Consider the following 12,383-nt stretch of genomic DNA (forward strand, 5'->3'; position numbering starts at 1 on the left):
TTGACTTAGAACCCCTCATTAAGCATAAAAACTCAAATTTTCCTTTCAAGATTACCCAACCTAATCGAGCATCTAAGCTAGACCCCTTAGGAAATGGTTCTTTTCTCTTAACCCTGAAGCCCACTTGCGTGAGTTTCATGAGATGTTCAAGGCACAAAAGAAGTTTATAGGGCATATATGTCATCTTAAACATATATTCTAATGGGAAATTTGTTATTATATGCTAAAAAATTAAACAAGTTAAAAAATTAAACCCAAAAAATAAATATAGGAAAGTTATCCTACTTTTTCAATTTCTTCCCCAAATTACCCACCATTTTCTCTAACTCCCTTCTCTCTCCTCCTTCTCTCCTCCTTCTCTAACTCCCTTCTCTCTCTCTCTCTCTATCTCTCTCTCTCAGACCAAAAAAAACCACCACGGCTTGCAGTCAGCCAGACCACCCACCACGACCTCAGCCGGACCTCCCACACACTCAACCGACCTCCACATTCATTTTTCTCACCCAAAAGCAATGGGTAAGTGTTTTTTATGCAAAATATTGTTGGCTTTTGTTATATTTAGTGTAAGTTGTATGGATCTGCACATTGTTGGTTGTATTTTGTCCATTTTGCGTTCTGAAATGAAAGTAGACTATGCTCCATTTTCTGCGTTTTTTTCTGGGTTTTTCGTTTTTTTGTAATTTTTGAACGATAAATTGCGATTTTGTGCGATTTCTACCAAAGTCAGAGGTTAGGGATGAAACTAAGCGAAATTTGAACGATGCCATTGCGATTTTGTGCGATGTTATGTGTGGCAAAAACTAAGTATTTTTGGACGATTTGTGAGCGACTTTATCTGTGTGCGATACTTGTGCGATACTTGTGCGATGCCTGTGCGATATCATTGCGATTTTGTCTGTATTAATTTTGTCCAAAATTTCTTGCGATAGTTGTGCGACTTTGTGCGATGTTTTTGCGATATTGAACAATATGTGTGCGATTTTAAATTTGTACGACTTTATTTGTACATTTTTCTAATTTTAAATTTTTTTGTTTGTAACCGATTCAACTGTATTTGTGCCTGTATTGTATGATGGTGTTTGGGCTGTCGAGGGTTTCAACTGGTATTCAATTCCCCAACAAGTAAGACGTTGATGTTTGACATTGACACTACTCTGGAAAAGTTGCGTGAAGTTTTGTATGAAGAGTTGGATGTGAATCCTTTGGTGTATGAACTGAAATTAGAAGTCTGTTACATGTACATGAAGTCTGTTACATTTGGGCGATATTGTGCGATTATTTAGGGAAATAATGATAGTTTATGGCATTTGTGTTGTTTTGCGATATTGAGCGATATTGAGCAATATTGAGCGATATTGAGCTATTTGAGCGACAGTCAAGGTACTCATAGTTTTAGCGATGTTTGTGCGATTATATTGGATAGGTTTTGCAATTTTAATTTAAAAACCTTATACATTTTTTCTGCGATTCATTGCGATGTTTGTGCGATTCGTAATTGTAGTTTTGCGAGTTCTTTTGCGACATTTGTGCGATTAATAATAATTCCTATTTTTAAAAATGCAGATAGCTCCAGAGCTCGTTCTCCCATTGTCCGAGCATTTTCCAGGGCATATCACCTACAGAGAGAACGGGTACTTCACTGCTATAAAAGATAAGTTCGAAGCCTTTAAGTTGACTGATAAGGTGAAGGAAAGTCCCTTCGGATCTTTTTGGAATGCCAGTGTTCTTCAATTCTCCGGGGTGATTGTGCATCAACTGTTATTGAGGAAAAAGAAAGTCAGTGAAGTTAAAAACGATGAAGTGTGGTTTTACGTGGGTAAAACGGAAGCCAGATTTGGGAGGTTTAAGTTCAGTTTGATCACAGGCCTAAAGATGAGCGGTGGTCCCTCGACAGCAGAATTGAATACATGTAACAGACTTCTAATTTGTACGATATTGAACGATATGTGTGCGATTTTAAATTTGTACGACTTTATTTGTACTTTTTTCTGATTTGAAAGGCACTTGGTGCCTTTCATGTACATGTAACAAACTTCTAATTTCAGTTCATACACCAAAGGATCCACATCCAACTCTTCATACAAAACTTCACGCAACTTTTCCAGAGTAGTGTCAATGTCAAACATCAACGTCTTACTTGTTGAGGAATTGAATATCCAGTTGAAACCCTCGACAGCTCAAACACCATCATACAATACAGGCACAAATACAGTTGAATCTGTCACAAACAAAAAAAATTTAAATCAGAAAAAAGTACAAATAAAGTTGTACAAATTTAAAATCGCACACATATCGTTCAATATCGCAAAAACATCGCACAAAGTCGCACAACTATCGCAAGAAATTTTGGACAAAATTAATACAGACAAAATCGCAATGATTTCGCACAGGCATCGCACAAGTATCGCATGCAGATAAAGTCGCCCACAAATTGCCCTAAAATCGCCCAAAAATACTTAGTTTTGCCACACATATAACATCGCACCAAATCGCAATGACATCGTTCAAATGTCGCATAGTTTCATCCCTAACCTCTGACTTTGGTAGAAATCGTACAAAATTGCAATTTATCGTTCAAAAATCGCAAAAAAAACGAAAAACCCAGAAAAAAACGCAGAAAACGGAGCATAGTCTACTTTTATTTCAGAACACAAAATGGACAAAATACAACCAACAATGTGCAAATCCATACAATTTACACTAAATATAACAAAAGCCAACAATATTTTGCATAAAAAACACTTACCCATTGCTTTTGGATGAGAAAAATGAATGTGGAGGTCGGTTGAGTGTGTGGTAGGTCCGGCTGAGGTCTGGCTGAGGTCGTGGTGGGTGGAGGTCGGTTGAGTGTGTGGGAGGTCCGGCTGTGGTCTGAGAGAGAGAGAGAGCAAGAGAGAGAGAGAGAGAATGGAGATAAAGAAGGAGGAGAGAGAAGGGAGTTAGAGAAAATTGGGGGAAGTTGAAAAGTGAGGGGTAATTTGGGGAATAAATTGAAAAAATAGGATAACTTTCCTATGTTTATTTTTTGAGTTTAATTTTTTAACTTGTTTAATTTTTTAGCATATAATAGCAAATTTCCCATTCTAATTCAAATTCAAATTTGGATTTATTAGATAATTTTTCAAGAGATAAAATAAGATTAACCCAAAAGTTAAAAAAATATTTGTTCTAGTAAAACTTACTAAGTACAGAAAAATTAATAAATTAGAAGACAATACCGCGTTTCGCGCAGTCTTTTGTAATTATTAAATAATATACATATTTTAAAATATTTTTTGGGAGATTGTAGGGTAAGGATTTATTTTCACCCTACTGGTACAGCATACTCTTTATACGAACATGTGAGGTTGTCTTGACTACAATTATTTTTCTTAATGGTGTTCATTGTATAACAAATCTCTTGCAGGTTTTTAAAAAATTAAAGTGTCACAAACAAAATTAAAAAAACTTGTTATAAGTGTGGTTTTATTTATTATTATTATTATTACACTATGCATAATTTTTTATATAAAAAATCTAAATTATATATAAGAAAATTTATGTTCCGTATAAGACTTTTTTTTGTCAATTATTCCTTTAAACCATTTATACGTAAGGAAATTATGTATTGATATTTGATTTTAAATTTGCTTTATTTGAAATTTTTATTAAAATCATAATAACTTTAACTAAAATTAGATTAAAATTATTAAATTTTCAAAAGAAAAACATGGTTGCATTAGTATTTGGCAAAAATTCACAAATATGAAATAGTATAAAATCTCAATATTTTAATTTTCATATAATTTAAATTCTGCCCCCAACTAATAATGGAGGCAGGACAAGAATTAAAATTGACTCCTGCTACGTTTATATCCCTAACAAATAACATTAAAAAGTTTTATAAGGGCGAGAAACAACATTTGAAATGGAAAACAACAATTAAATGAACCAAAAAAAAAAAATAAGGACGAATTGCACTCGATATATCTTTGATCTCCAAATTTTAGCTTAAAAATATAATTATGCATCTCTATTCTCAACGTGTGAGAGGACCCACCCAATAAATAAATAATTATATAAAAACAAAACAGAGATACAAAGCCAAAAGAAGTAATAAGTTTCGTTTCATTTCATAGGACAGGGGCTTTCAAGCCTTGTAATAGAACACAACAATTGAATAATACAATTTCTCATCTCATGTATACCACCCATACCCACCAGCTCACATTTCTCTCTTTCCAAAGTCCAAGAAAAGTTACTTCTTCTAACATATATATATCATAATATGGTACTATTAGCAGTTGTTGTTGTAGTAGATATCAATAAAGCAATTTCTTTATTGTTCATTGTTAAAAACAAATGACACGTGAGATTGACCAACGAAAGGGAATGCCTCTCTCAAAAAAACAAGCTCATCTTTCTTTCTATTGGAAAAAAGAATGGATCACAATATACACATTTTACTATCTCTCAATTGTAGGTGAAACAAAACTTAACCGTATTGGGACAGAGACAAGCTCATATCAAATCAGCTTACTGGTTCTTCGTTTTGATGGTCCTCCTGGAAACAGCTTCATAATCCATCCCAACACTCTCTCTACCACCTAGGACGAAAATATCAAAATCAAAACAGTTTTTCCAAAATGCCCATTTAAGTTTTCCTTCTATTTGTTTACCATAGTTATTAAGAAAGATGAAAAAGATACGTACCTCGTCACCTTCATCGGCATATTGAATGTTCTCACGGACATCCTGAGAATCAGGTTGTCTTGCAGAGATATTCTCATTAGCCATACTTCGAGCAGTCAAAAATTCTAATCTCTGAGTCTGAGCTTCGAGTTTTCGGGTCAACTCATAGTTCAACTCCTTCATTCATTGAACAAGCATAAGCAGATATGTTAGTCCAAGCGTGTGCTTGCTTAACCATGTCTCCAGATACAACATGAATTGAAAACCAGCAACTTAAAAGAAAATTAGCTTACTGCAATTTAACAAAGAAACAATAAAAATCACATCTGCATTACCTTCAACTGAGAACAATGAGATGACTCAGACGCCAAAGTTTGAACCAACTCTTCCTTCTCCATAGCCAACTGCAAGAAAAAAATGTACAGTAGTTGTTTCATTAGCGAAATAATGATATAAACAAACATCATCTGATGTAGTAGTTTTGCTCGAAATAGTAAAAATCTTTTGAGCAGAAAAATAACAAATCATGCGAGAAATGATTTAAGAAAATGATTAGATAGATGATACCTCTGCAATTAATGCATTAATGTTTTGAATCATTCTCATCTGATCAGGAGGTATATTTGAATAGCCATTGTCAGGCAACATTGAAAAATTGGAGGCATCAATTCCAATAAAAGATGTATCCTGCACTTCTTGATTCGAGGTATTGGTAATGGTATCTTCATTTTCTGTGTGGATTCAAATAGATTCAAACTAGTAAGCTAAAATCCGAATGAGGGAAAGGTAAAAGATAAATATGAACCAGTAATATACAGTTATTCTTAATGACTATACAACATAGTATGATAGATAAAAAAAAATTAACAGGACTTCCCACCTGACCCTACAATAAAAGGTTAGATGTACAAATCAAGTGGACAACGAACTGCTGTTTAGCCTTAACAATCAAGACCAGTTTTTTTTTGTTTTTTTCAGGGGAATCAAGACCAGTTCTTGACTAGCATAAATACCACAGGCACGAATTAGCAAAACTGATTTTTGCATATTAAATCAAGTTTTAATCACAAGCAATATCCCAGAGAAACTTCTCAGAGTAAAAATAAGAGTCCCAAGTAAGAATTACTACCTAAATCTTCGGTAGAAGTAGATTCATCTTTCTTATGTGTACTACTCTGGGTAACATCAACGGATTTTCCACTAGTGGAAGCTTTGCGTAACTTGGACTGCAACAGCTTTTTCTCTGCCCAAATAACAACAAACGAGGAATAAGTATTAATAACATGAACAGTGTCGGTGTAAATTCACATAATTGAAGAACAATGAGAATATTTTCAGACTAAGTTTCGGTTAAATTTCAAGTAATTAAATAAATACTTTCCTAATTCCAGATAATTTGTTTCCCTTTTACACCAGACTTGACTGTCCTTAATACAAATACGAATTTGTAAAGCAGTTTCAATAAACTTTAATTTGGTTCACACTGTAGCCATCAACCCCTACTTTTTCTACTCTCATTCTGGCACAAATTAGTAGCACAACCTAACATATAAAGTGACAAAAGTGATACCTTAATTCATGATATTATAACACTAACCTTCCTGAAGAGCATCAATAGTTGACTGCAAGTCCATACGATCCCTCTCTATGCTAGACAATTTCTTTCTGTAACAATTTATATTCAACAGTTACTTCATGAAAGAATTGTGTTATATAAAAATAAGTAACATTAGAAAGGTTATTCAGCACAAAGATGTATGTATCTTGCCAAAGAACTGACAAAATAAAAAACATAAACAAGCAAGTCACAAATCACAAAATCTCATCCACAACTAAAAAAAATTATTTATAGCATACTTGTATGAAGATATTTCAGCTTGTGAGTTCTCCAATTGCCTCTCAAGCTTTAGCTCACTAGATCTCAGTCTAAGTGCCTACACAAAGAATTGAGAACAAAATCATGTTAAAAAACATTAAGCACGAAAACTTTCAACATCATAGATATACTTCAACAACCATGCACACATAGTCATAGCCTCATAGTTATAAAATGTAATTAAAATATCGAAAAGTACAGAGCATAAACAAAGCAGAGAGATAGAAATCAAAACTAAATGTGTTTCTAAATAATAATATAATTGCCACAAATTTCCAACCAACTACATTTCATCAGGTACAACAAAACAAATTCCTTCACAGCAATCCATACAGGATAAAATTCACTTTTCTAAGAAAAAAAAGAGAAAAGTGGAGCACCATACCTTCTCCTCTAAACTGATTACTTCTGAAGCCAATAACTTAGAGCGCTCATCAGCAGCATTACATTCTAGATGTGCATTTGTATATTCATTTTTAACAGCCTCAAGTTCCATCTATATGTGAAAATAAAGTCAAAATGCATACAACCCAAAGATAGAACAAGTAATAGAACATAGTCAAAATAAGAGGTTAAGTAATTGAAAGTATATAATGGCACTTGCATTACTCAAAGAAGGTGGGAAAGCCATGTGGAATGAGAAATCCTATTTTCACAACAGGCTTTGCCACATATCTAGGGAATCATGATCATCAAATATGATATGTACAGCATACACCTAAAATTTGTCTGAGCCACCAACCCTTATCTATTAACCTCATTGTTATGTGCTCTACAGAAATCTGAAGTCAATCATTTATTTGTTTAACTTATTTCACAGTTGTGGTACACAATGATTCCTTCCCTTACAATTATGGGAAAGATTTAACATTTGTTGAATTCACAAAGTTTTCGACAAAACAACAATAGCCATTTGAAGCTACCTCTTCAGTATACCCATTAAAACGTGAATTCCAAAATCTTCCCCAAGTTCGTTGTTTACTTAATCATATATTTTGAGTAAATGACACAAGAGACATTATTAAAAATAAAATATAAAAGATTTCAAGGTAACATGACAAGATGTCCCCTAATATCAACAATACTCTGTTGGCAAAAAAGAAGAGGCAGAACACAGATCCACAAGTCAAATAACATCCCCACTCCTATAAAAAAAAACCCCCAAAATCCTAAATAGAAGAAATTCATAGGAATCACCAATCTTTAAATCTATTACATTTAAAAAAATAAAATATTAAAAAAAAATCTTCAACTATCCTAAAAAATTCTCCTCATCACTCTAATGAAATAATCCAAATAACATCCCCACTCCTATAAAAATAAACCCCCCAAAATCCTAAATAGAAGAAATTCATAGGAATCACCAATCTTTAAATCTATTACATTTAAAAAAATAAAATATTAAAAAAAATCTTCAACTATCCTAAAAAATTCTCCTCATCACTCTAATGAAATAATCCAAATATTGCAACCGCACAAAAATTTCATAAAGATTTCATCCTTCCATAGTCATCAGGAATTCTAACATGAAAATGTTAAGAAACAATTACTAAATACTAAGCCTCAGAGGCAGTAAGGAGAGAATTAGTACAAACCAATTGGGCCTTGATTTCCTCTTGTAACTTTTCCATGTCAGATTTTAGTTGATCAACAACACCCCTCTGGAGAGATAAAAGACATGATAGTATTTAGATAGAATGCAGTATTATAATTTATAATTTGAAAGAGTGCAAAACAGTTGGTCTGCCACAAAATACTTGTTTCTAAAATTTGATCACAGAGCTTTCCGTTAAACTCAAGGAACAACTTTAAAAGTAGTTGAATTTTCCAGAAAATCAGATTTTACAATTATTATAAAAATGAAAAACAGGACAATTAAATTGGAGTATTTATACATGACTTTAAAAAGGATAAATTTACACAAACAAGTAACATTATAAAGCAACTGCGTCATAAATCCTTTCAACCCCGAACAATTTGATGCAACAGATTATAACTGCAATGCTGCAGAATCATGATTTGCAAGCTGACCTGTTGGTTATATGTGTCTGTAAGAGAAGAATTTTCAGAAGCCAATGACTCTGCTAAAGCGCGAGAGGCCTCAAGTGCACGTTGCAAGGAGAATTTTTCTTGTGTCAAATCCTCAATATGCTGTGTAAACCAAAACAAGATATGAGCAAAAAAGACAACCAAAAAAGAAAAGCACTAAGAACTTAAACCAGAGCTTCTTATGGGGAAGAAAAAACTGACTGTAACTATACTTTTTCAATACCAAGAATTAAACAACGACCCAGGACAGAAAACAACAAACACCTAGCCACTAGTTCTCCCAGTTGGAGAACCAATGAACACTAAATTATATAGAAATAACAAAGCAGGGGTACCTGTTCCAGAGCTGTAAAGTCTTCATTCTGCTTAGGTAAGTAAAAATCATGTTTCCTCTCCATGCCATTTTCATATACAGATGGTTTTGGCAGGTCACTCACGATACTATCAGAAACTGAACTCATTGAAGATTCAAATGCATATGAATTGCTATGGGAGTCAAGCTTTGAAAGTGGACCTAAACTTTCAGAATATGTGGATGGCTTATCAAAAGGAGACGATCCTAGGATATCCATGCTCTTTGATTTCAAGCTGTTGGAATTAAATGAATCTTTAATATGTTCATCTTGTTCCAAATGAGTTCCAGAAGATTCTCTAAGAACATTAAGATTATCAAGAAAGGATGAACGAGATCTCCTCGAACTAGCTTCATTTGTCACCGGATAAAGCGGTACATGATTGGAAGAACTTCGCAAATCAGATGGAAAACTCGCACCAAATGTTTGGCCAGCCCCATTGTCCATACCAGATAGACCAATAACAGAGCTACTAATGTTTTCTTTGCCTGATTTGGGAAAAATAGGATCCCTGAAGTTCCCACTACTGAGCATATTTCCAGTTCTGTTTGTGGTTGGGCGAATCAGGTCTACCGTGAAATCAAAAAGGCTACTGATCAGTATCTTCCTTCAGAGTATGGATATCAGGAAAAATAAAGACCATGAACTATTATTGAATTATTGAAAACACTTGAAAATATAATTCCAAAGTACAAGCGTACCTTCATACAGGGAAGATGATTTGGAGCCACTGACATTACTAGTTTCACTTTGCTGTACTGTGCCAATAGAATTTTGAGGTGAGCTACTTGAAACAGAAACATGAGAAGAACCAGTATTTGAAATTGCATAATCCTCAGATAACTTTTCTTTTGAGTGGGATTCGTCGTTCTGATGGATACCAAGTTGACTAACACTGCTTTCAAAATCTTGACTGCCTTGTGAGTGTAAAGCAATGGACTGGCCAGGTGTCCCATATGGAAATCTAACTAAGCCTCCAGTATAATTCTCCAGATCATTACTGTTCCCTTTTTTACCATGGCTTTGACTAACATCTACAGGTCCACCAAAACCTAAATCACCAAATCTCTTAGATTCTTCACTACTTGCATGTTTTAGGGTCTGATCTAAAGACAATGAACTATAATCATTAGATAAAAACTGATTACGGTGGCTGGCATTTATAGAAACTTGCTCGCTTTTCTGGAAAGAATCAATTAAATTTTCATTATTGTTTAATACTACAGATGCAGTTTCAGTAACAGTGTTTCCATGTCCATCTGATGTCCCAGCTCCACTTGTATCTGTAGCTCGTTCGTGTTCAGTTTCTAAAGGTTGTTTTTCATTTGCATTGAGTTCAGAAGTCTGGTTCTGGCTGGTTGATGGCGTCTTCTTAGCACGCTCTGCTGCTTTTTTCTTGCGGAACTCTTCAAGCTACAAGAAGATTATAATAAATAAAGGAACACCATAAATGAATGGTTTCTTCAAGAAATTATCAATTGTTTATAAAATAATAATAATAATATTTTGAAGAAAAATTGCTAAAACGATACTTCACACAAAATGATAGAAATCAAATCCATATGTTGAAAATGCATTATAGGCACACATGGACAAGCTTCATACATGAAAAAACTTGAAGAGTTATTTACCTTGACATCCATTCAAAAACTATATTACGAAAAATCTAAAAGCATTTCACGCTCCATATGTTAAGGCTGAAAACAACCACAAATGACACTAAGCCCCACTCAGCAACAATACGAGCCCAAAGAACTCAAAGAAAAACAAAGTTGCAAGTAGCTTAACACAGTATTGTCAATCCTTGTTTCCTTCGGTCACTTGGGTATCTTATTGTGCATTATATTGCCCTTTTTCGAAACAAGGCATACAAACCTCTTGCGTGGTTATACCTTGACTAAAACATATTGCCAGCAAAAACTCTAAACACAAATCAAATACAAAACTCAAATCAACTCTTTAGATACCAAAAAAAAAACAAAAAACAAATAGGGTCACCACATTGTAGCGTACAACATCAAATAGTAAATCGTCCCAAAGAGATATTTAGAAAAGGAAGCAAATAAGGGGAATTGGATACGAAATTCGATAACATGAGAAGCTCAATAATCAAGTGTTTGGACCAAATCGATGAACAATCGAGCTTCAAAATTGTATTAGGTGAATTGTTCGAATCGAAGCAAATTCAAACACGCAACCCATTATACATTTGAACGGAAAAGAGGCCTACAGAATCCATACCCGACGCTTTCCAGCCTCCAAATGTCCTTGCTTCTTCGATGAAGTCACCGAGTTGGTCAGCACCTGAGCCGAAGCCATCGAAAACCCAGAATAAGAGAAAGGATCCCAAAGCTCAATAAAATTAGACCAAATTCACCGTACAAACAAAATCCCAATCTTCTTCATAACTCCAATCAAAATCCACAATGTTTATCCAGTGATTAGCACCAAAAACCCTAGAGAACACTTCCAATCCAACAAAAAATCCGCGAATGGCGACGGAATTCGATGATCAAACGGTCGGGTTGTTTGAAACAAAACAAATATACATAGTAAATTGAAAATATAATATATATATTCAATATCTAATAATATAAAACCCTAAAACATGATTTCGGACAGAGGGCCGATCAGATCGGAGAGAAGGAGAAGAGTGTTATTGTGAAAATTGTTTTTGGTTCTTACAGATCTCCCTCTCTCTCCTTCTGTTCTTTGCGTTCTTTTAATTTCAATTTTAATATATTTAGGACGAAATTAATTTCAGGGTATTCTTGACACCTAATATTTGATAAAATAAAATAAAAACTCAAATTTAAATGTCATGTCGCTCTCAAATTCTACACTGTTTACCAAATTTACTATAAAAAGCATAAAAAAAATATGAGTAATGTATTATTAACACAAATTCAAATTACACACACTTTTTAACACATCATAATGTGTATCTGTGTATAGTTTTAGCAATAGATAATTTTAAATAAGAGGACATATTGTTTTTATTTATATGGCCGAGATTAATTATATGTTATAGTATATTAAAAAAAAAAGTATTTTTGCCCCTCTCAACTTATGGCCATTATATGATTGTGTCATCTAAATGATTCGTGATGTTAAAAATTACTTCGAATTATATACGTTATTGAAATGCGATTTATGTTAGATTTTGTCCTAGGTGACTAATAGATTGATGATGTGACATTTTGTCAGTTGATGTGGCAGTGTCATGTGTAGAATAATTAACAATTTTACCTCCCGAACTTTGACCACTACCAAATTGTACAATTTTTTATTAAAACTAATTTTTTTCTTAAAAATAATAATTAAATCCTTAAAAATTAAAAAGAATCATTTTAAAAAGATTAAAAAAATAAGCAATACTAAAAGTTTCAAATTAATTAAATAAATTTTCAAATATTCAAAAATTCAAAACCTAA

At 33.4% G+C, this 12,383-nt stretch overlaps 1 protein-coding gene across 1 annotated transcript; it reads right to left on the reverse strand.

Annotated features, from left to right (window-relative positions):
• Window positions 1–4,095: 4,095 nt before the first annotated feature.
• On the reverse strand, window positions 4,096–11,679 carry LOC133819712 (protein BLISTER-like). Its single transcript, XM_062253017.1, has 13 exons — window positions 11,191–11,679; window positions 9,651–10,362; window positions 8,932–9,518; window positions 8,579–8,698; window positions 8,143–8,208; window positions 6,933–7,043; window positions 6,529–6,605; window positions 6,269–6,336; window positions 5,801–5,914; window positions 5,239–5,402; window positions 5,007–5,075; window positions 4,693–4,848; window positions 4,096–4,586 (listed from the first exon to the last, which is right to left on the reverse strand). Exons 1-13 carry the CDS (start codon window positions 11,266–11,268, stop codon window positions 4,506–4,508), a joined length of 2,403 nt encoding a protein of 800 aa, XP_062109001.1. The 5' UTR covers window positions 11,269–11,679; the 3' UTR covers window positions 4,096–4,505.
• Between the last annotated feature and the right edge of the window lie 704 nt (window positions 11,680–12,383).

Source organism: Humulus lupulus, chromosome 2 (genome assembly GCF_963169125.1).
Source record: "Humulus lupulus chromosome 2, drHumLupu1.1, whole genome shotgun sequence".
NCBI classification, from domain to species: domain Eukaryota; kingdom Viridiplantae; phylum Streptophyta; class Magnoliopsida; order Rosales; family Cannabaceae; genus Humulus; species Humulus lupulus.

What these genes read in the sequence shown, in the direction of transcription:
- LOC133819712 (XM_062253017.1), bottom strand. Translation starts at nt 11,268, where the DNA reads ATGGCTTCGGCTCAGGTGCTGACCAACTCGGTGACTTCATCGAAGAAG. An exon ending in ATCATCTTCCCTGTATGAAG is followed by an intron (nt 9,519 to 9,650) that starts GTACGCTTGTAC and finishes ATTTCACGGTAG; the next exon opens with ACCTGATTCGCCCAACCACA. An exon ending in TATTGATGCTCTTCAGGAAG is followed by an intron (nt 5,915 to 6,268) that starts GTTAGTGTTATA and finishes TTATTTGGGCAG; the next exon opens with AGAAAAAGCTGTTGCAGTCC.